Genomic DNA, 21,524 nt, shown 5'->3' on the forward strand with positions numbered 1-21,524 from the left:
ATCTCAGCGTGGAGCCAAGGAGGGAGGGCCCCCCTGATCCATTTGCTGATCCCTGGGATCCAGTCCCTGGGATCTGGTCTCTGATCCCTGGGATTCAATCCCCCAATCTCTCCACCAGTGTGGTCCGGGAATCCCTGATCTCCCAGGGATCCTGTCCCCAGTCCCCTCAGGATCTCATCCTCAATCCTGTTCCAGTCCAGCCAGGATCCAGTCCCTGATCCACATGGAATCCACTCCCCCAGAGGATCCCGATCCCTGGATCCAGCCCTTAATCCCTGGGGATCCAACCTCCAGGATCCTCCCCCCCCACAGGATCTGACACCCCAAATCCCCCGGGATCCAGTCCCTGATCCCGCAGGGGTCCAGATCTCAATCCCCCGGGATCGAACCCCGCTCCCCACAAGGAACCAGCTCCCAATAATCCCCCCTCCGCCCTCCTCGGAGCTCATCCCGGATCGGAGCGAAACGGCACTGAAACAACCGCTGCTTGAGAATTCTCCACCTCGGGGTTATTTCAGGAGAATTTTGTTTCGGAGGTAAACGGGAAAGCTGGGGGGGAATTCGGGGGGCGAGCGGGACAGGGGTGACATCCTCGGGGGGAGTGGATGGGACAGCTGAGAGGGGGCGTTTTGGGGGTCTCGCCTGCCCCCGGGGCAGCGCCGGGAGCTGCGGGTGGGGTGGGATTGGGAGGGGGACACCGCGGTCATTCTGTCCCCTCCTCCTCCTCCTCCTCCTCCTCCTCCTCCTCCTCGCGCTCGGAAGGGCTGGACGGTGTCCGGGAGGTGGCGGTGTCATCCGGAGGACGTGGCAGCCCCAAATCCACCTCAAATCCACCCCAGCTCCCACCCAAAACCCCACCCAGGCCCCGGCGGAGATTCCCGAGCCCCCTCATCCCAAATCCTTCTAATCCTCCCCTTTCCTCTCCCCCTCCCCAATCCTGACGGTCCCCCTGGGGAAGGTTCAGGTGTCGCCGCTGCCACCTCCGTGCGAGGCTCAGCCCTTCGGGGGACTCACTTTTCCCACCCCGTTTTTCCGGGAAAATCCCCTTCTAGTGCCCCTCAAGCTCCCCACAAAAATCCCTTGCCCTTCCCGCTTCCCTTTTTCCCGTGTTTTTACCACTTTGCCTGTTTTTTTCCCTGAACTCCTTGCCCCCCTTCCCGCCCCCCGCCCCAAAACCACATTTATTTTTAGCAGCCAATTGAAGATGAAGGAGGAGGGAAAAAAAGAAAAAATAAAATTAAAAAATTAAAAAAAAAAAAAAAAGAGGGGAAAAAAAAGGAAAAAACCGGGATTTTGTCCCGGCTGGAGCCGGAGTCACCTTTGAGCTGCAGCTCGGCCATGTGGGGGGTGGGGGACCTGGGGGTGCTCCCGGCGCTGCTCCTGCTCCCAGGTAACGGATAAACCCCCCCTCCCCAAAATCTCCCGGGTTTACGCAGTTTCGGGGGGTTTTGGGGTGAAATCGGGGGGTTTGGGGGCTGCTGGAGGCGGGGGGGAGGGCGCGGATCCTGCTGCTCATTAACCCGAGCGCAGCCAGCCGTGGTTCACCCCCCGCGCTGAGTGTCCGTGGGGGGCAAAATTTGGGGTAAAACCGGCGGGTTTTAGGCATCCCAATGTGTTTGGGGTTTGTTTTTCAATTTTGGTGGGAGGGTACCCCCAAAAATCGCCCTGGATTTTGGGGAGGGTGAGGGTTGGGAAGGCAGGACCCGCAAGAGGAACCAAAAGCCGACTTTGTGGAAAATCTTTACATTTCTGAAGGGAAAAAACCAAAAAGACAAAAAAAGGGAATTTCCACCTTGCGAGGCGGGGGGTGGGAGAACTGAGGCACGAGGGGCACCACGGGGCTTGGGGGAGGGAGACTGGGGGCTTAATTTGGGGGGCTCTCCGTGGGTGCCCCTCCCTTTCCCGCAATCCCCCCATCCCGGGTACCACCGGGTGGGTGCTGGGTGGGGAGGTCCGCGTGTGCCCCTCCCCACCTTCAGGACCCCTTCCCCCCGTCACCCCTGCAGGGCTCTGCGCGGGGTTCAACATCGACGTGGAGCACCCGCGGGTCTTCCGCGGCCCCCGAGTCGCAGTTCGGGTACCGGGTCCTGCAGAGGGGGCCTCGGGGACAGCGGGTGAGTGACCCACGGGGGGACACGCACGGGCAGGGGGGCTCAATTCACACCCCTCTGGACAGAAGGGGGAAGGGAAGGGGAAACTGAGGCAGGAAAGGGGAACTGAGGGAGGGGATGGGGGAAAGTGAGGGGTGGGGGTGAGGGCGGGCAGGGGCAGGAGCGGCCACGGCCGGACAGACAGACGGAAGGACAGACAGACGGACAGGACAGACAGACGGATGGACAGACAGACAGACGGACGGAAGCGGCCGCGGGGGCGGCAGGACCTGGCGCGGTGCCCCCAAAACGCGGTGGCAGGGTCAGAGCGGGGCGGCGCGTGTGTGTCCCACTCCCCTCCCCACCGTGTATCCCTCTTTGCGACCCCCTACCCCACCTGTGCCCTCCCTCCCCTCAACCCCAGGCTGCTCGTGGGGGCCCTGTGGGACGGGGACGGTCAAGGAGACGTCTACAAGTGCGGCGTGGGACCCCAAAACTCCTCGTGCGCCAAGGCCAACCTCGGTACTGCAGGGGGGCGGGGGGTGGCTGTGACCGGGGGCGGGGGGCTGTCCCCAAGCTGCTGACCCCCGTCTCTGTCCCCGCGTGTGTCCCCGAGGGGCCACAGCTCCGTGGCTCCGCGGCAGCGCCGGACACCTGGGCATGACGCTGGTGGGCTCCGAGGACGGCGGGTTCGTGGTGAGCGGAGCAGCCGCGCGGGGAGGGGAGGGGGATGTCACCCCTGCCGTGTCACCCACCCCGTGTCACACACACCCCGCTCCTCTTCCCTCCCAGGCGTGTGCCCCGCTGTGGTCCCAGGAATGCGGCACCTCCGTGTTCAGCTCCGGCCGCTGCGTCCGCCTGGACGAGGAGCTCCGGCTCGTGGGGACCGTGGCGCCCACGGCACAGCGTGAGTGGGGCGAGGGGGGGGGGACGCGCTGGGACGGACTGGGAGGTGCCACCCCTCCCTCGTCGCTGTGTCCCCTTCCAGGCTGCTCCACCTACATGGACATCGTCCTGGTCCTGGACGGCTCCAACAGCATCTACCCCTGGGAGGAGGTGCAGGAATTCCTCGGGAACATCCTGGGGCGCTTCTTCATCGGCCCCGGGCAGACTCAGGTCAGGGGGTGGCACCGGGGGCCACCGGGGCTGTCCCCAAGGCGGGCACAGTGTCCCCAAGGGCTATAAGGGCATTGTTATGCCCGGGACAAGGTGATTGTCCCCAGGTCCATGCTTGTTGTCCCTGGGGTGGTGGCACCCTCGGGGTGATGCCACCCCTAGAGTGACGTCATTGTCCCCAGGGTGATGCCACCCCTGGGGCGGTGCTGGCTGGAGGTGGGTTTGTTTGGGGGGTGCCAAGGGTTCCCTTTGCCAGGGATCAGGGGGTCCTATGGGATTTGGGGGGTCCCCAGGAATTTGGGGCGGGGTCCCCTGTGGATTTGGGGGTCCCGCTGGCTCTGACCCCCCCTGTTGCAGGTGGGGGTGCTGCAGTACGGGGAGGAGGTGGTGCAGGAGTGGGCGCTGGGGCAGCACCCCACGGCCCAGAGCCTGCTCGAGGCCGCCCGGAACCTGACGCGGCAGGAGGGGAGGGAGACGCGCACGGCCATGGCCATCCGGCAGGCATGGTGGGTCCGGGTGGGAACGGGGGGGATTGGGGCAGGATTGGGGTCAGGGTTGGGATTGGGGTCAAGGTTGGGGTTGGGGCCAGGGTTGGGATTGCGATCGGGGGTGGATTGGTGTCGCCACTCACATCACAACAGGGATGGGGGTTTGGGTCAGGACTGGGGTCACGATCGGGGTCAGGGTTAATTTGGGGTTGGAATGGGGACTGGAATCGGTACCAGGGTTAGGATCGAGTCAGGGTTTGGATTAGGGTTGGGATTGGGGTCAGGGTCGGGATGGGGATCTGGATCAGGGCTGGGGTTGAGATCAGGGACAGGGTTGGGAAGCAAGTCAGGATTTGTCTTGGGATTGCGATGGAGATTGGAATCAGTACCAGGGTTAGGGTCGAGTCAGGGTTTGGATTAGGGTTGGAATTGGGGTCAGGGTCAGGATGGGGATCTGGATCAGGGCTGGGGTTGAGGTGGGGGTCAGGGCTGGGAGCAGGGTCAGGATGGGGATCTGGGTCAGGGTTGGGATTGAGGTTGGGGTCAGGGCTGGGAGCAGGGTGAGGAGGGGCTCGTGCTGAGGGCCCATCCCGTCCCATCCTGGCAGCACCGAATCGTTCAGCGCCGAGCGGGGTGGCCGCCCGGGGGCCGCGCGGCTGCTGCTGGTGGTGACGGACGGGGAGTCCCACGACGGGGAGGAGCTGCCGGCGGCGCTGGCCGAGTGTGACCGGCGCAACATCACCCGCTACGCCATCGCCGTGAGCGCCGGCCCCGCGCCCCCTCTCCGCCCCGGCGTGTGTGGGGGTGTCCCCCTGACCCCCAGCCCTTTCCCCCCCAGGTCCTGGGGCACTACCTGCGGCGGCAGCAGGACCCCGAGGATTTCATCCGGGAGATCAAGTTCATCGCCAGCGACCCCGACGAGAAGTATTTCTTCAACGTCACCGACGAGGCCGCCCTCAACGACATCGTGGACGCGCTGGGAGATCGCATCTTCAGCCTCGAAGGTGCCGCGTCCCGGGAAGGGGGTGGGAGCTCTGGCTGGAATTGTCCCCTGGCTGGAGGAGCAGCATCTCCTTCCTCCCGCCCTCAGGCACCCGCGAGGACAACGAGAGCGCCTTCGAGCTGGAGATGTCCCAGATCGGCTTCTCCATCCACCTGCTCGAGGTGACCCCGCTGGGAAGGCCATCCCGGCCCCGCTGGGTGTCCTGGGGTGGGGTGGTGACCCTGGGGGTGGTTTTGGGCACTGGGGTGACAGCTCCCTCCCTTCCCCGCAGGACGGGATCCTCTTTGGAATGGTGGGAGCCTACGACTGGGAGGGGGGAGTGCTGGAGGAGAGCGGGCGCGGCCGCATCGTCCCGCCCCGGGACGCCTTCCAGGCGGAATTCCCGCTGGAGCTGAAGAACCACGCGGCCTATCTCGGTATGGGGGCTCCCCGGGGATGGGGGATCCAGAGGGATTTTGGGGGGGTGAGCCAGGGATGCTCCATATCCTCGTGGGGATCCGGGATGTGCTTGTGACCCAGGGATGCTCCACGCCCTGGATGTTTGGGGTGGTCCCCTGTGCCCAGGGCTGTCCCCCCTGCTGACCCCACTGCCCCCCATCTCCCCACCCCAGGTTACTCAGTGTCCTCGCTGCGGCTGCCGGGGGGGCAGCGCCTGTTCGTGGCCGGAGCCCCCCGGTTCCAGCACAAGGGCAAGGTCATCCTCTTCCAGCTGGACCCCCAAGGCACCGTCACAGTGGCCCAGACGCTGATGGGGGAGCAGGTGAGGGGAGACCGAGGGGCCTTGCGGGGGGTGTAAGATTTGGGGGTCCCCCTCGGCCTCACAGCCCTTCTGCACCCCCAGATCGGCTCCTACTTCGGCAGCGAGGTCCTGGCCCTGGACCTGGAGGGGGACGGGGCCACCGACCTGCTGCTCGTGGCAGCCCCCACCTTCCTGGGGGGCCAGAGCAGGGAGGCGGGGAAGGTCTACCTGTACCGCCTGGGGCAGGTGAGGGGGGCTCGGGAGGGGCTGGGGGCCGGGTGGGAGGGGTAACTGTGCCGTGTGGGGCAGAGGAGGGGCTGGGGGTGAGGGGTGGAAAGGGGGATCAGAGGGATGTGGTGGGATCAGGGGACACAGCAGGATCCGGGGGGCTGTGGGGAGTGCAGGGGACGGGGAGGGGGGATCAGGAGGAGGCAGAGGCACTGTAGGGGTGCAGGGGGCAGGGTCAGGGGATGGAGAGGTTGGGGGTGTTGGAGGGGATGGAGAGGTTGGGGGTGTTGGAGGGGATGGAGAGGTTGAGGGTGTTGGAGGGGATGGAGGGGACAGCACGGTGGGATTCCGGGGGGGTACCGAGGTCCCTCCCCGCTCCCCCCAGGGCCGCCTGAGCCCCGCGGGGTCTCTGCACCCCGAGGCGAGGCCGCAGGACTCGCGGTTCGGCTCCGCCCTGGGCGCGGTGCCCGACCTGAGCCAGGACGGGCTGGCGGGGGTGGCGGTGGGTGCCCCGCTGGAGGATGGGCACCGCGGGGCCCTCTACATCTTCCACGGCGCTCCGGGCACCCTCGTACCCCAGTACAAGCAGGTGAGGCGGCGCTGGGAGGGACTGGGAGGGTCTGGGAGGGTCTGGGAAGGGGGGAAAGCGCTGATCTCAACGCTCGTTCCCAGCGCATCGAGGCGGCGGCGCTGGGATGGAGCCTCCGGTACTTCGGGATCAGCGTGGACGGGCGGCTGGACATGGATGGGGACGGGCTCGTGGACGTGGCCGTGGGGGCGCAGGGGGCGGCCGTGGTGCTGCGGTGAGTCCGGGGGGGGCAGGGGACAGGGACAGGGACATTCGGGGGGACTCCGTGCTCGGTGTCCCCTCGTGAGACCCTGGGATGCTCCCGTGACTCTCTCGGCCCCCTCCCCGTGCCTCCGTTCCCCCCGGAGCAGCATCCCGGGGGCCGGGCAGGGCGCTGTCCCTGTCCCCGCCCCATCCCGCCTGTCCCCCAGGTCCCGCCGGATCGTCCGCGTGTCCGTGGCGGTGTCGGTGGAGCCGGGGGCCATCAGTGTCACCCGCAGGAACTGCCAGCGCGGCGGCTCCGGTGCTGTTTGCCTTCGTGCCCGGATCTGCTTCCGAGCCGGGAGCCGCGCCCGGAGCGCCGGGGACACCGATGTGGGTGAGTGCTGGCACGGGGGGGCTGCAGGAGTCCTTGGAGCATCCCGGGGGCACTGGAGCATCCCTGGAGCATCTCAAAGGCCCCTGGAGCATCCTTGTGGCATCTCAGGGAGTCCTGGAGCATCCCAGGTTGGCCTAGGAGAACTCGGGAGCATTCTGGGAACGTTCCTGGGTGTCACAGGGAGAATCCCTGGAGCATCCCTGGAGCATCCCATGGTGTCATCCCAGGGAAAGCATCCCAGCCTTCCCTGGAGGCCCCTCCAGAGCATCCCAGGCTATTCCTGGAGCATCCCAGGACTTCCCTGGAGCCCCTCCAGAGCATCCCATGGTGTCATCCCAGGGAAAGCATCCCAGTCTTCCCTGGAGCCCTCCAGAGCATCCCAGGGGTGCATCCCAGGACTTCCCTGGAGTCCTGCTGGAGCATCCCCGGGTGTCCCCCACTCCCCCCCGGGGTGTGTCCCTGTCCCTGACCCCCCCTGCCCCGCAGATCTCCGGTACAACGTGTCCCTGGAGGAGCAGATCCCGGGATCCCGCGCTGCCTTCGACTCGGGCTCCCGGTGGCTGCTGCAGCGCCGGCTCGAGCTCCAGCTGGGGAGGCAGAGCTGCATCCGCGTCCCCTTCCACGTCCTGGTCAGCCCTGGGACCCCTCCCCACCCTCTTCCTCCCCCCCAGAAATCCCTGGGGGCTGACGAGATCCTCTGATCCCCCAGGACACCTCGGATTATCTGCGGCCCCTCGGCCTCAGCCTGGCCTGGGCCCTGGACGGAGCCGCGGGGCCGGTGCTGGATGAGGCGTCTCCCACCGCCCTCCGCAAACTGGTGGGTGCTGGGGGCACTGAGGGGGGGTGACCCGATCCTGGGATCCTCCCCAGGACGTTGGGATCACGCCCAGCTCCCGGCAGATCCCGTTTTTCAAGGACTGTGGGGAGGACGACGAGTGCGTCACCGACCTGGTGCTCCGCGCCACGGCCGACATCGCGGGCTCCAGGTGCCCCCTGCTGTCCCCCCCTGCCCCAGTGTGTCCCCCCCCCACCCGTGGGCATCCCTGGGATCCCCTGTGACCCCACGGATGGCAGGCAGAGCCCCCACGTCCTGCGGAAGGGCCGGAGGCGGATGCTGGTGCGGGTGGAGCTGGAGAACCGGGAGGAGAACGCCTACAACGCCAGCCTGTGGCTGCAGCTGCCCGGGAACCTGCACTTCTCCAGCCTCGTGCTCCAGGTACGGCCCCGGGGGGGCCCAAATCCCCGGGCAGACACCCCCCATCCCCCCAAAAACTCCCCGGTCCCACCAGGACAAAGATGGGGAAGGGGGATCATTGTGGGATCTGGCGGGGAGGGGGGATCCATTGTGTCCGTTGTGGTAACCTGCCACACACACTGGTATCCCCCCAAAATCCCCTCTGGGGGGGGTCCATCGCCCCCCTCCCCCCTTCCCGTGTCCCCCAAATCCCGGCAGGATCCCGGCTCGGTGAAGTTGGAGTGCTCGGCGCTGGGGGGGCACCGGCGGCGCTGCAGCGTCGGGTACCCCGTGTTCCGCTCGCAGGCCAAGGTAGGACCCCCAGAACACCCCCCCTTATCCCCTGAGGCACCCCAAACCCCCATCCCAACCCCCTGAGCCCCCCTCCCTCCCCAGGTGTCCTTCACCCTGGAGCTGGAGTTCAGCTGCTCCGTCCTCCTGGACCGCGCCGAGGTCACGCTCGAGGCCACCAGGTAGGAGAGGAGGGGTTGGGAGTTGGGGAGGGGTTTGGCTGCACCCCCAGAGGGGGCCTAGGGGGGTCTGGGGTCCTCCCAACTGTGTGTGTGTCCTTCCCCCTGCAGTGACAGCACCGAGGCCACACCAGAGGACAACCTGGCCCAGCTCTCCATCCCCATCCGCTACGAGCCCGACCTGTTCCTGTCCAGGTGGGTCTGTGGGGAGTGTGTGAGGAGCAGGCTGAGGTCACAGGGGACACCCCCTCGGTGTGACCCCCCCTCCCCCGTGTCCCCCTCCCCTGACTGGTGGCAGTGACACCAACCTGCACCGCTACGAGGTCCATCCCCTCGGCACCTTCGCCCCGGCCCCGAGTTCACCACCACGGTCAAGGTGAGGGGTGGCTGGATGGGGTGGGTGGAGTCCTTGGGGGTGGGGTCCTGTCTCATCTTGTGTGCCCCCTCCCCACTCCAGGTGCAGAATTTGGGGTGTTACCCCGTGCAGAACCTCACCCTGCACGTGGCGCTGCCCGCGCTGGGGCACGGCCGGGCACCCATCCTGTCTGTCACCCGTGTGCTGCCCGAGGACAACGTGAGGCTGATGGGGGGGTTTAGGGGGGCCTACAGGGGGTTTTTCACCCTCCCCTCTCCTTCTGACCCTCCCTCTGTCCCTCCCAGGCCACCTGCACGCTGCGACCTCCCCCCGAGGGGACCCGGGTGGTGCCGGTGCCGCCCGAAGATCTGCTGCGTGTGGACAGGCTGGTGGGCTCCGTGTCCCCCCCTCAAAGCAGGGATTTTTTTGGGGGGGTTCCCACCACTTCCCCCCTAATTTTCTGCTCCTCCCCAGGACTGCTCCAACACGTGGTGCCAGGAGCTGAGCTGCCATCTCGGGGGGCTGCACAGGGGCGGGGGGGTCTCCGTGCGCCTGCTCCGCACCCTCCACAACGGCTTCTTCAGCGGGGTGAGCCAAGATGGGGGGGGTTTGGGGGGATTATTTGGGGACCCCCTCCAGGGAGGATCCTGGGGGATCATCCCCAACCCCCGTTTTCTCCCCTGCAGGCGAAATTCCGGAGCGTGCGGATCGTGGGCAGTGCCTGGCTGGGGGTCTCGGGGGGGCTCTTGGTGCTGGGGGAGGGGGCGCAGCGCAGGGAGGTAGGACAGGACCCACCCCCTCCTCCTCCTCCCCTCCACCCAAAATTCCCATTTCCCCCCCAATCCCGGTTTTCCTGCCCCTGCAATCCGTGTTTTCCCACAGCTGGCGCTGGAGGTGCTGCAGGGCCGGAGGGTGCCCGTGTCCCTCTGGATCCTGGGGGGCAGCGCCCTGGGGGGGCTCCTCCTGCTGGCGCTGCTCAGCCTCGGCCTCTGGAGGGTGAGGGGGCACAGGGGCACCTGGGGGGGTCACAGTGTCACCTGGGGGGGTCACTGTGTCACCTGGGGGTCACTGGTCACCTGGGGGGCACTGGTGTCACCTGGGTGAGGGGGTTCACCTGGGGGTCACTGTGTCACCTGGGGGTTACACTGTCACCTGGGGGTCACTGTGTCACCTGGGTGAGGGGTTCACATGGGGGCACAGGGTCACCTGGGGGGTCACTGTCACCTGGGGGTCACGGTGTCACCTGGGTGACGGGGGTTCAGCTGGGGGTCACTGTCATCTTGGGGGTCACTATCATCTGAGGGGGCACAGGGTCACCTGGGGGTTTACAGTGTCACCTGGGGGTCACTGTCACCTGGGGGTCACGGTGTCACCTGGGTGAGGGGGCTCACCTGGGGGTCACTGTCACCTGGGTGAGGGAGGTCACCTGGGGGGTCTTGGTGTCATTGGGGGACACCTTTGGGAGGTCACAGTGTCACCTTGGGAGGAGTCACAGTGTGACCTGGGGGGGTCATGGTGTCACCTTGGGGGGATCACAGTGTCACCTTTGGGGGGGTCACAGTGTCACCTGAGGGGATCACAGTGTCACCTTGGGAGGAGTCACAGTGTCACCTTGGGGGATCACAGTGTCAGCTACGGTGTCACTGTCACCTTGTGGAGGGTCCCAGTGTCCCCTGGGGGGGTCCAATGATCCCCCTCGCCACGAGGGGGTTCTTCCCACCCCCCCCAATCCATCCTGTCCCCCTCCCTCCCCCAGCTGGGATTCTTCTCCCGCCCGAAGCCGCCCCAGGAAGAGGAGGAGGAGCAGCAGCAGCAGCAGCAGCACTGAGGCCCTTCCCGATCCTTCAGGACATTCCCAGGATGTGTCCAGGGCCATCCCGGGGGTGGGGGGTGTTGGGAATTCCATCCCAGCAGGATTGGGCTGGCGGGGGTTGAGCAGCCGAGGCCGGAGCGTGGAGGAGGGAGAGGCAGGGAAGGAGTCGGGATGGACGGGCGGGAGCAGCTCCAGCAATAAAATTCCAGCCCCGTGGTCCCGACGGATCCCACATCCCTGTGTGTGCCCAGGAAAAAACCTCTGGAATGACCCCAAATGCCACACGGGGGGAAGGGATTTGAATCGGGGAATTGGGACACGCTGGATAACACCCTGGAAAAGCACTGGGATGAACCCAGGATCTGTCTGGATTTTCCCAATCCCTGTGGATCCCCAGGAACAGCTCCCAGAGGAGCAGGGACACCATTCCCAACTCCTGCAGGATCACTCCCCAAATCGGGGGTTTCCTTCCCCAAAAAGCCTTTCCTGAGCTCCTACTCCCCCTCCCACCCTTTTCCAGCTCCAAGGATCCCTTGGGAATGGGAATTCCTTGAGAAAGGCCTTTATTGGACGGAAGAGCAAAGAAACGGGGGAATTAAATCCACGTGGACACGGAGCCACCAACCAACCCCAAGGGGTTTGGGAATGTCCCACCCTCTTCCCAGGGGAGGGGTCAGCGGATTCCAGGAGTCCGAGGATAATTCCAAGGATTAAAGACCTGAATGAAACTCCACAGAAATGGGGGCAGGGGGAACCCTCCCTCAAAACAACCAAAGAATCAGCAAAAATAAACATTTTCCTTAAGTTACGGGGGGGAAAGGGGGGAAATTCCCAAGGGATGAGCAACGTGGTCCATAATTCCCGCCTGGAATGACTCGGGGCGAGGAGGGGGGAGGTTTGGACACACCTGGGGCCACAGGCACAACGTGGAAAAAAAAAAAGGGGTTGGAAAAACCCAAAACAACCCCATCTCCTCCCCCTGCCCCCAAAAAACAAAACAAAAAAAACCCAAAAAAACAACCAGTCCAGGATTCTGGAGCTGCCAAAATCCTGCTCGGAGCAATTCCTGATCCCAGAGCGTTCCCAGAGCATTCCCAGAGCCCCAGGGTGGGGAGAGGGGGGTGGTTCCTGAGGGTCCAGACCCTCTCCTGCCTCCACGATTTTCGAGACCCCGAGGGTTCCATCCCCGAGCGGGGCAATCAAATCCCTCCTGCCCGACAATTCCAGCTTCCCGGAGCGCGGGGAGATCCTCCCCCCCCCTTCCCAAAAACCCCTCTATCCCATCCTCCTTCCAGAATCCGCTCCCTGAAACCCCCCCAAGCTGAGGAGGAAGGAGGCGGCTCCGGGGAGCGGGAGGACGAATTCCCGGGAGAATTCCCAAAGGGGTGGGGCCCCCCCTCATTCCCGCTACTCGGGGTGGGGGGGGAAGGGTTTCTCGGAATTCTCGGACAACGTACGCCCGGAACGGGGGCTGCTCCGGCCTTGGGAGACCTCTGGAATGCTCCAGAACCTTCCGGGAGAGGGGTCAGAAAGTCCATGGCTCCTGCACGGGGCTGTCGGAAGCGTCGGGGTTGGGCGTTTGCCGGGTGGAATCTTCCCCCTTGAGGCTCTTCCTGCAGACGGGACACGTGTCGTGCTGCGGGGAATTGTGGAGTTAGAAAACCAGGGAATTATAGAATCATGGAATCACGGGCTCAGCCGGGGCTGGAAAAGCCCCCTGAGCTCATCCAGCCCAGCCCTGGCTCCAACCCAGCCCATGGCACTGAGGCCACATCCAGTGACACCCCCAGCACCTCCAGGGAATGCAGGGGGTGACTCCACTCCCTGCCTGGGCAGCCCCATCCCAGGGGGTTGTGGAGAGTGGGGAGGTGCCCCCCGAGCCCCCCCTGCCCAGGTTGAGCCCCCCCAGCTCTCACCAGCTCCAGCCAGGGCACGATGCAGCTGCTGTGGAAGACGTGGTTGCAGGGGAGCTGCCGGACCTGCTCGGCCACCGAATAGTCCTCCTTGCACACCGGGCATTCCAGCCCCGTGTCTGCAGGGAAAACAGGGAATCAGGGCTCCAGAGCGGAATTCCAGCTGCTCCTCTTTGGATTCCCAGGAGAAGGGGTGTGGAAAAAAAACAAAACAACCCACGGGATAAAAATATCCCGTGTGGGATCGCCCGGTTTAACCATAATGGAGGGATCGGATTCCGGCAGCGGAGCGGTTGGGACGGGGTGGGGTGGGGAGGGAAAAAATTCCCGAGGTTTCGAATTGCAAAGCCAGGATTTGCTCCCAGGCACCCCCAGCTCCCTGCTGGCTGAGTTTTCCGTGGCATTTCCAGGCTGGAATATGTTGGGGGAGAGTACAAGCAGGGATTTGGGATGGGAAAAGGCACCCCGGGGGGGGTAGGAAAAGCGTTTTCCAGGATTCCCGAAGCGCTCCGGAGGAGCTGAGTGATTCCTGGCTATGGCAGTGGGAAAACTCGGGATGTGGCAGCTTCCAGAGCGGGGGGAAAAGCGGGAATGGGATGTGGAGGGACCCACCAACTTGTTCCTGCGTCACCGGCACCGTGGGCAGCGACGAGATCCTCTCCTTGTCGGCCGGCGGCGGCCCCGTGTTCTCCAGCTGCCCCAGGAGCTGTGAGGGATGGGAATTCCAGGCTCAGGAGCAGGGATCCCCCCTGGATCCCCCCCCCAGCTGGCAGAGGGGCCCCTCACCTGGGTGACGATGGCGTCCAGGCCGCTCTGTCCCCACGCGTAGTCGCCGGGGTTGGAGTGCAGCATCCCGCTCCTGCCGGCGGCACAGCCCGGGAATTCCAACCCCACATCCCATCCCAAACCTCCTCCCGGAGCCGGCCACGCCCGGCCAAGGGGGGGTTTACTCACCAGGAGAAGGGGTGCTGCGAGCCGGGCACCGCCGAGTTGGCGAAAAACCCCGCGAAGATCTGCTGGATTATCCTGGGAAAGCACAGGAGGGAGAGGGAAGGGGGGAAAGGGGTGAGTGGGTTAGGAATGAAAGGTGGGAGAAAAGATGGGCAGGAGAAAAAGAGGAATTCCTGCCCCTGTGGATGTGTGGCTGGAGGAAAATCTCTGGATAAAGCCCCTGTAACAGAGGAACAGCAGGAGGGATTTAGGGAAGAGAGCTCATCCCAGGGTGGGGGGACTGGGAATGCCTCGGGTTCCAAAGGAAGGGGAAAAAGGGGAAAAAAAAAAAAAGGGACAGGGAAAACCAGGGGGAAAAAACCACTGGAAAAACAACCCAAGGAATCCAGGCGCTCATCCCGGCGCTGGGAAGGAAATCCCCTGGGAATTGTGCCGGGGGAGCTGACGGGAAGCTCTGGGATCCCGTTATTTCCCCCCAGATCCCTTCCCAAATCCCGTTTTTCCCGGAGCGCGCACTCACCCCTCGATGGCGGGCGAGCGGTCCGGGCGGGAGCTGCCCCGGGCTCGGTACCTGCGGCCCGTGGGCAGCCGGGGGGGGCGGCCGGACCCCCAGAGCTCGCCCGGGGGGGCCCTGTCGGCGTCCCGGCCCTCGGCGTCCAGGAAGGGCCGGAAATCCGGGAAGAACATCGTGTGGTCCAGGTGGTCCCAGAGCTGCGAGGGAAGGAGGGGCGGTGAAATCCCAGGAGAAGGAGCTGCCAGGGAAGACACCTCGGGAAAAGCCTCTGGATTTTGGGTGGGGGGAAGGGCAGGACTCACCTCTGCGAACTGCGAGGAGGGGCTGCCGTCCAGGGAGCTGCCGTCGAAAAAACTGGGAAAAGAGGGAGAGTCAGGGCAGGGCCCCTTCCCAAAATCCCCTCTGGGATCCTAAAATTCCCTCCTGTGCTCCCAAATCCTTGTTTTGTTTCCTGGAATTCCCCCTCCCCCTCAAAAAAAAAAATCCCTGAAAAACTACATGAAAAGGTTGGAAAATATAGAAAAATGCTAAAAATACAAAAAAAGGTTGAAAATATAAGAAGAGGTTGAAAAATACAAGGAAAGATAAAAAAACCACGAGAAGTGGTAAAAAAATACAAAAACTAAAAAAAAAGCAAAATAAGGTCAAAAAGTAAAAAAAAAGGTCAAAAAACTCCAATAAAATGTTAAAAAAAAAAATAAAAGGGGGAAAAAAATACAAGTGAAAAGGTGCCCATCCCGGGACATCCCGGGATTCTGCCGTACCTGGAATCCTCAGTGACTTCCTCGATGAACCCGGACTCGCAGCGGGGACAGGTGTATTCCTGGGGGCACAGGGATGAGCTGGGATCAGCCTGGGAACACTGGGATCTCCCAGGGGAAAACCAGCCCTGCCAGGGAGATTCCCGATCCCAATCCCCAGGGATCTGGGGGAGGAAAAGCCTTCCCTGCTCTCATTCCCAGAGTTCTGCCCCAGCCCTGTGGGTTGGCAGCTCTGTGGGATCTCCATCCAAACCCTTCCCGTGGATTCCCAGCGGGATCGGATTCCGGGGCCGGGCCAGGTGACACCTCCCGGTAACCCAACCCGGCAGCTCCGGCTTCACCCGCGGCTTCTGCTGCTCCCAGGACGCTCCAGCTCCCACCTTCCCACCCCCAGGGCCTGCTCACCCCTGGATCCCCATCCCAGGGGATCCCTGTTCCCTTGGGAATGCCCAGGACCAGTCCCACAGACAGCCTCAGTTCCACAACTTTATCCTGGGCAAAGCTCCTCGTTCCAAACTATCCCTCCTCAATTCCAACCATCCCACCTCAATTTCAAACTATCCCTCCTCAATTCCAAACCATCCCACCTGATTCCAAACTATCCCCCCTCAATTCCCAACTATCCCATCTCAATTCCAGACCATCCCACCTCATTCCAAACTATTTCTCCTCATTCCAAACCATCCCACCTCATTCCAGACCATCCCTCCTCAATTCCAAACCATCCCCACCTCAATTCCCAACTATCCCATCTCAATTCCCAACTATCCCACCTGATTCCAAACTATCCCCCCTCATTCCAAACCATCCCACCTCAATTCCAAACCATCCCACCTCAATTCCAAACTATCCCACCTCATTCCAAACTATCCCTCCTCAATTCCAAACCATCCCCCCTCAATTCCAAACCATCCCCCCTCAATTCCCAACTATCCCACCTCATTCCAAACCATTCCACCTCAGTTCCAAACTGTCCCACCTCATTCCAAACTATCCCTCCTCAATTCCCACCATCCCCCTCAACTCCAGACCATCCCACCTCAATTCCAAACCATCCCATCTCATTCCAAACCATCCCCCCTCATTCCAAACCATCCCACCTCAATTCCAGACCATCCAACCTCAATTCCCAACTATCCCACCTCAATTCCAAACTATCCCACCCCAATTCCCCCATCCCACCTCAATCCAGTGTTATTCCCCTCACTCCTCCAATTCTGACCATTCCACGTCATTCCAGGCTATCCAAACGTTTGGCTCTTCCCAGACTCCGTCCCCTCCTTCCCAGCCTTTTCCTTGCCCAAAAATCTCTTTCCCTTTCCCTTTTTTTCCCTCCTAATCCCAGAATGCCAATGCAGCCCTGGAAGCTTTGGAATGTTTTTTCCATCACCCCCTCCCCAACACTGTTGGAATCCATCTGGGAATTCTCAGCCCTCCCACCCAGGAGGTGGAGGGAGATAAAAATGGCATTTGGGACGAATTTGGGAGGGAGAAAAGGGGGAGATAAAAGGGGAACAGAGAGTGCGTGGGATCCCGCAGATCCCTGGGATCAGCTCCCTGCTTTTCCCTGCCAGGATGGGGGGAATGCTCAGGGAACGGGATTATCCCAAATTTCAGTCCTCAGACTTGGGGGATTGGGGGTGGGGGAAAGGGGGATTTTGGGGTCGCCAATCCTGTTCCGTGGGGGAATTTTGGGGTCGCGCCGTCCCTGAAGGGTCGGGAGGTTTTGGGAGGTCCCAGGGCGGGGAGGGGACAGGATGGGGAGACCCCTCTGGGCTGGGGGGGCCCTAAAGGGATGTGGGAGGGCTGGAGGCACCGAAGGGTCGGGGATCGGGAGGGGGATCACCCCTTCCCGCAGGGATTTGGGGGGATCTCACCCCTGAGGGGATGAGGGGGGGGTCACCCCTTCCTCTGAGGGCTCAGGGAGGGACTGGGGGGGTCACCCCCGCCTGCCGGACCGTCCCACCCAGCCCGGCCCGGGGCTCACCGGCAGCTCGGAGCTTCCCCCGAGCCCCCCTCCCGCCCGGGGCTCACCGGCAGCTTGGGGCTGACCTCGCCCTTGCAGCTGTGGCAGAAGAACCGGTGCTGCGGCACCGCCGCCGCCTCCGCCATCTTGGCCCGCCGTCACTCCTCCGGGAGGGGGGGGGCGGGCACCGAGCGCGGGCCAGAGCGGCCCGGCACTTCCGCTCCACTCGTCTGCTCCGCGCCCGCAGCGGAGAGCGAGGGCGGGAGGACAGAGCGGCCCCGCGGCTGTGGGGAGCGCGCAGGGCGCCCCCCGGTGGAGGGTCCTCCCAACGAGGGCGGGCGGCGGCGGAAGCGGCGGGAGCGGCGGAAGCGGAAGTGGCGGAAGCGGAAGTTGCCGTTGCCATGGCGGCGTTTGCGGCCTAGGCCGGGCCTGGTGGTGAGAGCGGGGAGGGCGCGGGACCCCTGAGGGGGGGAGGAGGGGAGATCCCACCTGGAGAGGGGCGGGAGGGGGCGCCGGGATCCCTGTGACTCGCCCCAGGAGGGGACGGGGGTCAACATCTGTCCCCCCTCTTCTTCCCCCAGCCACGCTCCCCGGGATCCCCGAGAGCCGCCGGGATGACGCAGGCGGAGCTGCGGCTCTGCTCCCTGCTGCTCCAGGAGCACTTCGGGGAGATCGTGGAGAAAGTCGGGACTTCGCTGCTCCGGACGGGCCCGCGGCCGCTGCGGCTCCTGGTGGGGGACACGGGGCTGCTCCCGGGTCAGGTACGGGCTGGGTGGGTGAGGGCAGAGGGACAAACCGGCGGGAAAACGTGGAGCAGGCGAGGAAATTCTAACGGGATAAATCAGGAGTGGGGAGGTTCGTGTGTGCCTGGAAAACCTTGAGGAAGGAGGAGGGAAACTGGTGCTGTGTGGGGAGCACAAAATTCCAGGGACAGGACTGGATGGGTGGAGGAGGACAAAGGAGGAAAAGGGGGGTGGCAGAGCGGGGTCCCAGCCTTCCCCGTGCCCCCCGCAGGTGAAGAAGGCGCTGTGTGTGCTGCTCCAGCACGACCTGGCGCGCTTCGAGGCGCAGCCCCGCGGGCCGGTGGAGTACGAGGCGCGGGGCCGGCGCATCCTGCGGATCCTGCGCTACCCCCGCTACATCTACACGGCCAAGACGCTCTACGGGGACCCCGGGGAGCTGCTGGTGGAGGAGCTGCTGCTCCACGGCCACCTGGCCATGAGCTGCGCCGTCGCCAGGGTGGCCGACCGCCTCACCGACACCATGGAAGGTGCGAGGGAGGGAGGGGGTGGAAAAAAAAACAGGGGCGAGCTTTGGGAGTTCGACCCCAGGAGGGTCTGCAGGGCGTCCTCCCGCGGCTCCCCTTCCCTCCTAGACGGGAAATGCATGGATTACTCCGAGGTGTGCAGCACGTTCGCCCGCCTGGCAGACACCCACTTCATCCGGAGGTGCCCCATGGTCCCCGAGAGCCCCCCGGGCGCTGAGGGGGGGGCACCACAGCCCCCCGCGCCCGCCCTGGCCGTCGCCGACAGGGACATGTACGCCGTGCCCCGCCTCAGCCTGGCCGGTGAGGGCATTCCCGGGATTCGGGGGGGCCCGGGGAGGCCGCACGGCCCCGGGAGACGCCACTTTTGGGCCGGCAGGGAAAGGGAAGAGGAGCCGCTCGTGCGACGAGGAGGAGGAGGAGGACGGGCAGCGCAAGGCCAAGAGGCAGAGGCAGGAGGAGGGAGGAAGCTCGGAGGTACCGGCAATGCCAGGACTCTGGGTCTGGGAAGGGTGGGATGGGCGTGTTCCTGAGCTGGAGAAACCATGGGGGGGTTGTGAGGCCTTTTCCTTGTTTTTTGTGGTTCCTTTTCCTCGTTTTTCTGGTGCCTCCTCCTCATCTTTTGTGGTGGTTCCTCCTCCCCACTTTTCTTGCCTCCTCGTCCTCACTTCTGTGGCTCCTCTCCCTCATTCTTTTCGTGCCTCGTTTCCCTCATTTCTCCGTCTCTTTTTCCCTTATTTCTGCCTTCCATTTCCCGGAGTTTTGTGGCTCCTGTTCCTCATTTTCCCCTCGGTTTTCCTGCCCCCTTTTCCCTCATTTTTATCCCCTTTTCTCTCCCCCCCTCTCAGCCCCCGCCGGACGACGGCATTTACTGGCAGGTGAACCTGGAGCGCTTCCACCAGCACTTCCGTGACCAGGCTGTGGTCAGCGCCGTGGGCAGCCGCATGGACCAGGTCTGGAGCCTCCCCCTCATCCATTCCCGCTCCGGATCCAGCCTTTTCCCTGCCCTGAATCCCGGTTTTCCCCCCCCAGACCAGCAGCGAGGTGGTGCGGACGATGCTGCGCATGAGCGAGGTGACCACGGCCTCGGGCGCCTCCCACACCCAGCCCCTCTCCTCCAACGAGGTGGGTCCCTTGGGAACGCCCTTGGCAAGCTGGGAATCCCTTGGGAATCCCTCTGACATTCCCTGCTTTTCCCCCCCCACGCAGATATTCCGGGCTCTTCCTGCCGGCTACAACATCGGGAAGCAGGTGCTGGACCAGTACCTGGCGCTCCTGGCCGATGATCCGGTGGGTGAATGGCACTCTGGGCACTCCGGGGCTTTTCCAGCCTCTGGAATTTCCCAGCTTCCATGGAATTTGCTCTGGCTGTCCCAGGGGAAAGCGGGTTTTACTCAGAGTTAACGGGTTTTTTCTGGAAATTTTTTGATCAGATACTGAAATTATTTATCAAGCACTAAAGTTACTCAAAAGATATTGGAGATAGTTATCAGATATTGAAGGTACTTAAAAATACTGAAGATATTTAAGAGATATTCAAGGTAGTTAAGAGATACTGAAGTGATTTAACAAATACTGAAGTTATTGAACAGATATCAAAGGCATTGAGCAGGTATTGAGGTTATTTATCAGGGATTATTTTCCTCCTTTGGGGATGTCCTGAAGTGTTTCCTGTTGTCTCTCCCTGCAGCTGGAATTCGTGGGGAAGTCGGGGGACAGCGGTGGGGGCACCTACACCGTCAGTATCCTTTGAGGGGGGATGGAATTGCTGTTCCCAGGCCCGCAGCATTCCCAACCTCTGGAATTCTCCTTGACCTCATCCCCCCTGCAGACCTGCACAAGGCCCTGGCGTCCCTGGCCACGGCCACGCTGGAGTCCATCGTGGAGGAGAGGTGACAGGGGGGGACCTGGGAGCCCCCCAGGGCTGCTCCAGGACCCCCCTTTTCCCTCATCCCGCCCCTTCCCGCGCAGGTTCGGCTCCCGCTGCGCCCGGATATTCCGCCTGCTCCTGCGCAAGAAGCACCTGGAGCAGAAGCAGGTGGAGGATTTCGCCATGATCCCGGCCAAGGAGGCCAAGGACATGCTCTACAGGATGCTCTCGGAGAACCTGGTGTCCCTGCAGGTGAGGGAGTGCCGGGAATCCCAGAGGATCCCCCCTGGGGGGTTTCCATGCGCTTCCAGGGATCCGGCACGGGGAACACTCTGGGAAGGGGGGATCCCAGCAGGGACAGCTCTGGGGAGGGGTCCCTGCCACATCCACCCCTCTCCCTCCCACAGGAGATTCCCAAGACCCCGGACCACGCCCCGTCCCGCACCTTCTACCTGTACACGGTGAACGTGGCGGCGGCCACTCGGATGCTGCTGCACAGGTGCTACAAGGTGAGCCCCCAGGGGCCTGGGCCTCGGCCATCCCGGCCTATCCGTGCGGGAATTCCCGGGGAATCCGGCTGTCCCAGCCCCCTCCTTCCCGGTGCCACCGTCCCCAGGTGTCCCCACGCCTCCCAACCCCCTCGTCTGCCCCCCCAGAGCGTCGCCAACCTGATGGAGCGCCGGCAGCACGAGACGCGGGAGAACAAGTGAGCTCAGCGGGGCCAGGGGGGGATCTGGGGGGGGTCTGGGGCCACCAGCGCCACGCCCACGTGTCCCTGTCCCCCTTCCCCTGGCAGGAGGCTCCTGGAGAAGTCCCAGCGGGTGGAGGCCATCCTGGCCTCCATGCAGGCCACGGGTGCCGAGGCGGCGCAGCTGCGCGAGGTGGAGGAGATGATCACCGGCCCCGAGAGGCAGCAGCTGGAGAGCCTCAAGCGCAGCGTCAACAAGTGAGGGGGGCTCGGGGAGGGGGACAGGGAGGGGCCCCGGGGGTGGGGACCCCCCAGGGGCTGCCCCTCAATGTCTGCCTCCAGGATCGACGCCAGCGAGAACCAGGTGGATGAGACCATCTTCGTGCTGGAGTCGTTCATCGAGAGCACCGTGAAGAGACCCTGAGGGGATGGGACAGGGACAGGGACAGGGACAGGGATGGGGACAGGGACTGGGACAGGGATGGGAACAGGGACTGGCTACCTCCACCCACAGTGCTTGTGCTGCTGAGGGCAATAAAGCAACAGTGGCTGATGGCACCTGAGCGTCACCTGGGGATGGGGACACAGGGGACATGGGGACAGCTGTCACTCCTCGGTGTGGGTGTTTATTGATCACTCCTCAATTTGGGTGTTCATTGATCCCCATCAGTTTGAGTGTCCACTGATCCCCCCTCGATTTGGGGGGGTGGGACACACGCGTGTTTCAGGGGGATATTTTGGGGGCGCACGTGCGCTGGCCCCGCCCTCCACGCGCCGTTTCTGGCCTCGGGCCCAATCACAGCGCGCCCCTCCCGTGACGTCTCAAAAAAAGGGCGGGGCCAGCTCGGTTGCCGCGGCAACGGCTCTTGCTGTGGCCACGCCCCTGTGTGAGTGA

At 63.7% G+C, this 21,524-nt stretch overlaps 3 protein-coding genes across 6 annotated transcripts; 2 read left to right on the plus strand and 1 right to left on the minus strand.

Moving 5' to 3' along the window:
• Nucleotides 1–1,338: 1,338 nt before the first annotated feature.
• Nucleotides 1,339–10,859, plus strand: ITGA10 (integrin subunit alpha 10). Its single transcript, XM_050330310.1, is given in 32 exon segments — nt 1,339–1,390; nt 2,007–2,058; nt 2,060–2,143; nt 2,515–2,612; nt 2,707–2,786; nt 2,883–2,997; nt 3,079–3,206; nt 3,564–3,712; nt 4,302–4,452; nt 4,533–4,698; nt 4,785–4,858; nt 4,969–5,113; nt 5,309–5,457; nt 5,539–5,682; nt 6,050–6,253; nt 6,337–6,467; nt 6,664–6,830; nt 7,317–7,459; nt 7,540–7,647; nt 7,731–7,816; nt 7,905–8,046; nt 8,284–8,376; nt 8,461–8,537; nt 8,646–8,729; nt 8,833–8,879; nt 8,882–8,910; nt 8,992–9,108; nt 9,195–9,278; nt 9,364–9,477; nt 9,576–9,668; nt 9,772–9,885; nt 10,646–10,859. Coding segments are annotated over 32 exon segments (3,492 nt in total). The 3' UTR covers nt 10,718–10,859.
• A 389-nt stretch (nt 10,860–11,248) lies between these two features.
• RNF115 (ring finger protein 115) lies at nt 11,249–16,987 on the minus strand. Of its 2 annotated transcripts, none has more exons than XM_050330472.1 (9): nt 16,876–16,987; nt 14,845–14,903; nt 14,383–14,434; nt 14,087–14,277; nt 13,570–13,641; nt 13,402–13,474; nt 13,228–13,321; nt 12,619–12,734; nt 11,249–12,338 (listed from the first exon to the last, which is right to left on the minus strand). In XM_050330472.1, exons 1-9 carry the CDS (start codon nt 16,951–16,953, stop codon nt 12,228–12,230), a joined length of 846 nt encoding a protein of 281 aa, XP_050186429.1. In that variant the 5' UTR covers nt 16,954–16,987; the 3' UTR covers nt 11,249–12,227. The 2 variants fall into 2 exon arrangements, with proteins under 2 accessions (XP_050186429.1, XP_050186430.1); XM_050330473.1 differs by having other exon boundaries at nt 16,894–16,963.
• A 200-nt stretch (nt 16,988–17,187) lies between these two features.
• Nucleotides 17,188–21,073, plus strand: POLR3C (RNA polymerase III subunit C). 3 transcript variants are annotated; one of them, XM_050330405.1, is made up of 15 exons: nt 17,188–17,242; nt 17,389–17,568; nt 17,822–18,077; nt 18,183–18,374; nt 18,451–18,548; nt 18,920–19,024; nt 19,104–19,196; nt 19,281–19,361; nt 19,762–19,813; nt 19,903–19,963; nt 20,043–20,193; nt 20,349–20,450; nt 20,598–20,647; nt 20,738–20,887; nt 20,972–21,073. In XM_050330405.1, exons 2-15 carry the CDS (start codon nt 17,422–17,424, stop codon nt 21,051–21,053), a joined length of 1,620 nt encoding a protein of 539 aa, XP_050186362.1. In that variant the 5' UTR covers nt 17,188–17,242; nt 17,389–17,421; the 3' UTR covers nt 21,054–21,073. The 3 variants fall into 3 exon arrangements, with proteins under 3 accessions (XP_050186362.1, XP_050186363.1, XP_050186364.1); XM_050330406.1 differs by lacking the exon at nt 20,598–20,647; XM_050330407.1 differs by lacking the exon at nt 18,183–18,374.
• Nucleotides 21,074–21,524: the final 451 nt, after the last annotated feature.

Source organism: Myiozetetes cayanensis, unplaced genomic scaffold (genome assembly GCF_022539395.1).
Source record: "Myiozetetes cayanensis isolate MyiCay16 unplaced genomic scaffold, myiCay2020 scf41, whole genome shotgun sequence".
NCBI lineage: Eukaryota > Metazoa > Chordata > Aves > Passeriformes > Tyrannidae > Myiozetetes > Myiozetetes cayanensis.

Bases quoted from the DNA above. Each gene is read 5' to 3' on its own strand.
- RNF115 (XM_050330472.1), bottom strand. From the start codon at position 16,953: ATGGCGGAGGCGGCGGCGGTGCCGCAGCACCGGTTCTTCTGCCACAGC. The intron at 14,435-14,844 runs GTACGGCAGAAT...CTCTTTTCCCAG, and splicing joins GAAGTCACTGAGGATTCCAG to TTTTTTCGACGGCAGCTCCC. The intron at 12,735-13,227 runs GTGGGTCCCTCC...TTTTCCCTGCAG, and splicing joins GGTGACGCAGGAACAAGTTG to ACACGGGGCTGGAATGCCCG.
- POLR3C (XM_050330405.1), top strand. From the start codon at position 17,422: ATGACGCAGGCGGAGCTGCGGCTCTGCTCCCTGCTGCTCCAGGAGCAC. The intron at 19,362-19,761 runs GTGGGTGAATGG...CTCTCCCTGCAG, and splicing joins CGCTCCTGGCCGATGATCCG to CTGGAATTCGTGGGGAAGTC. The intron at 19,964-20,042 runs GTGACAGGGGGG...CTTCCCGCGCAG, and splicing joins GAGTCCATCGTGGAGGAGAG to GTTCGGCTCCCGCTGCGCCC.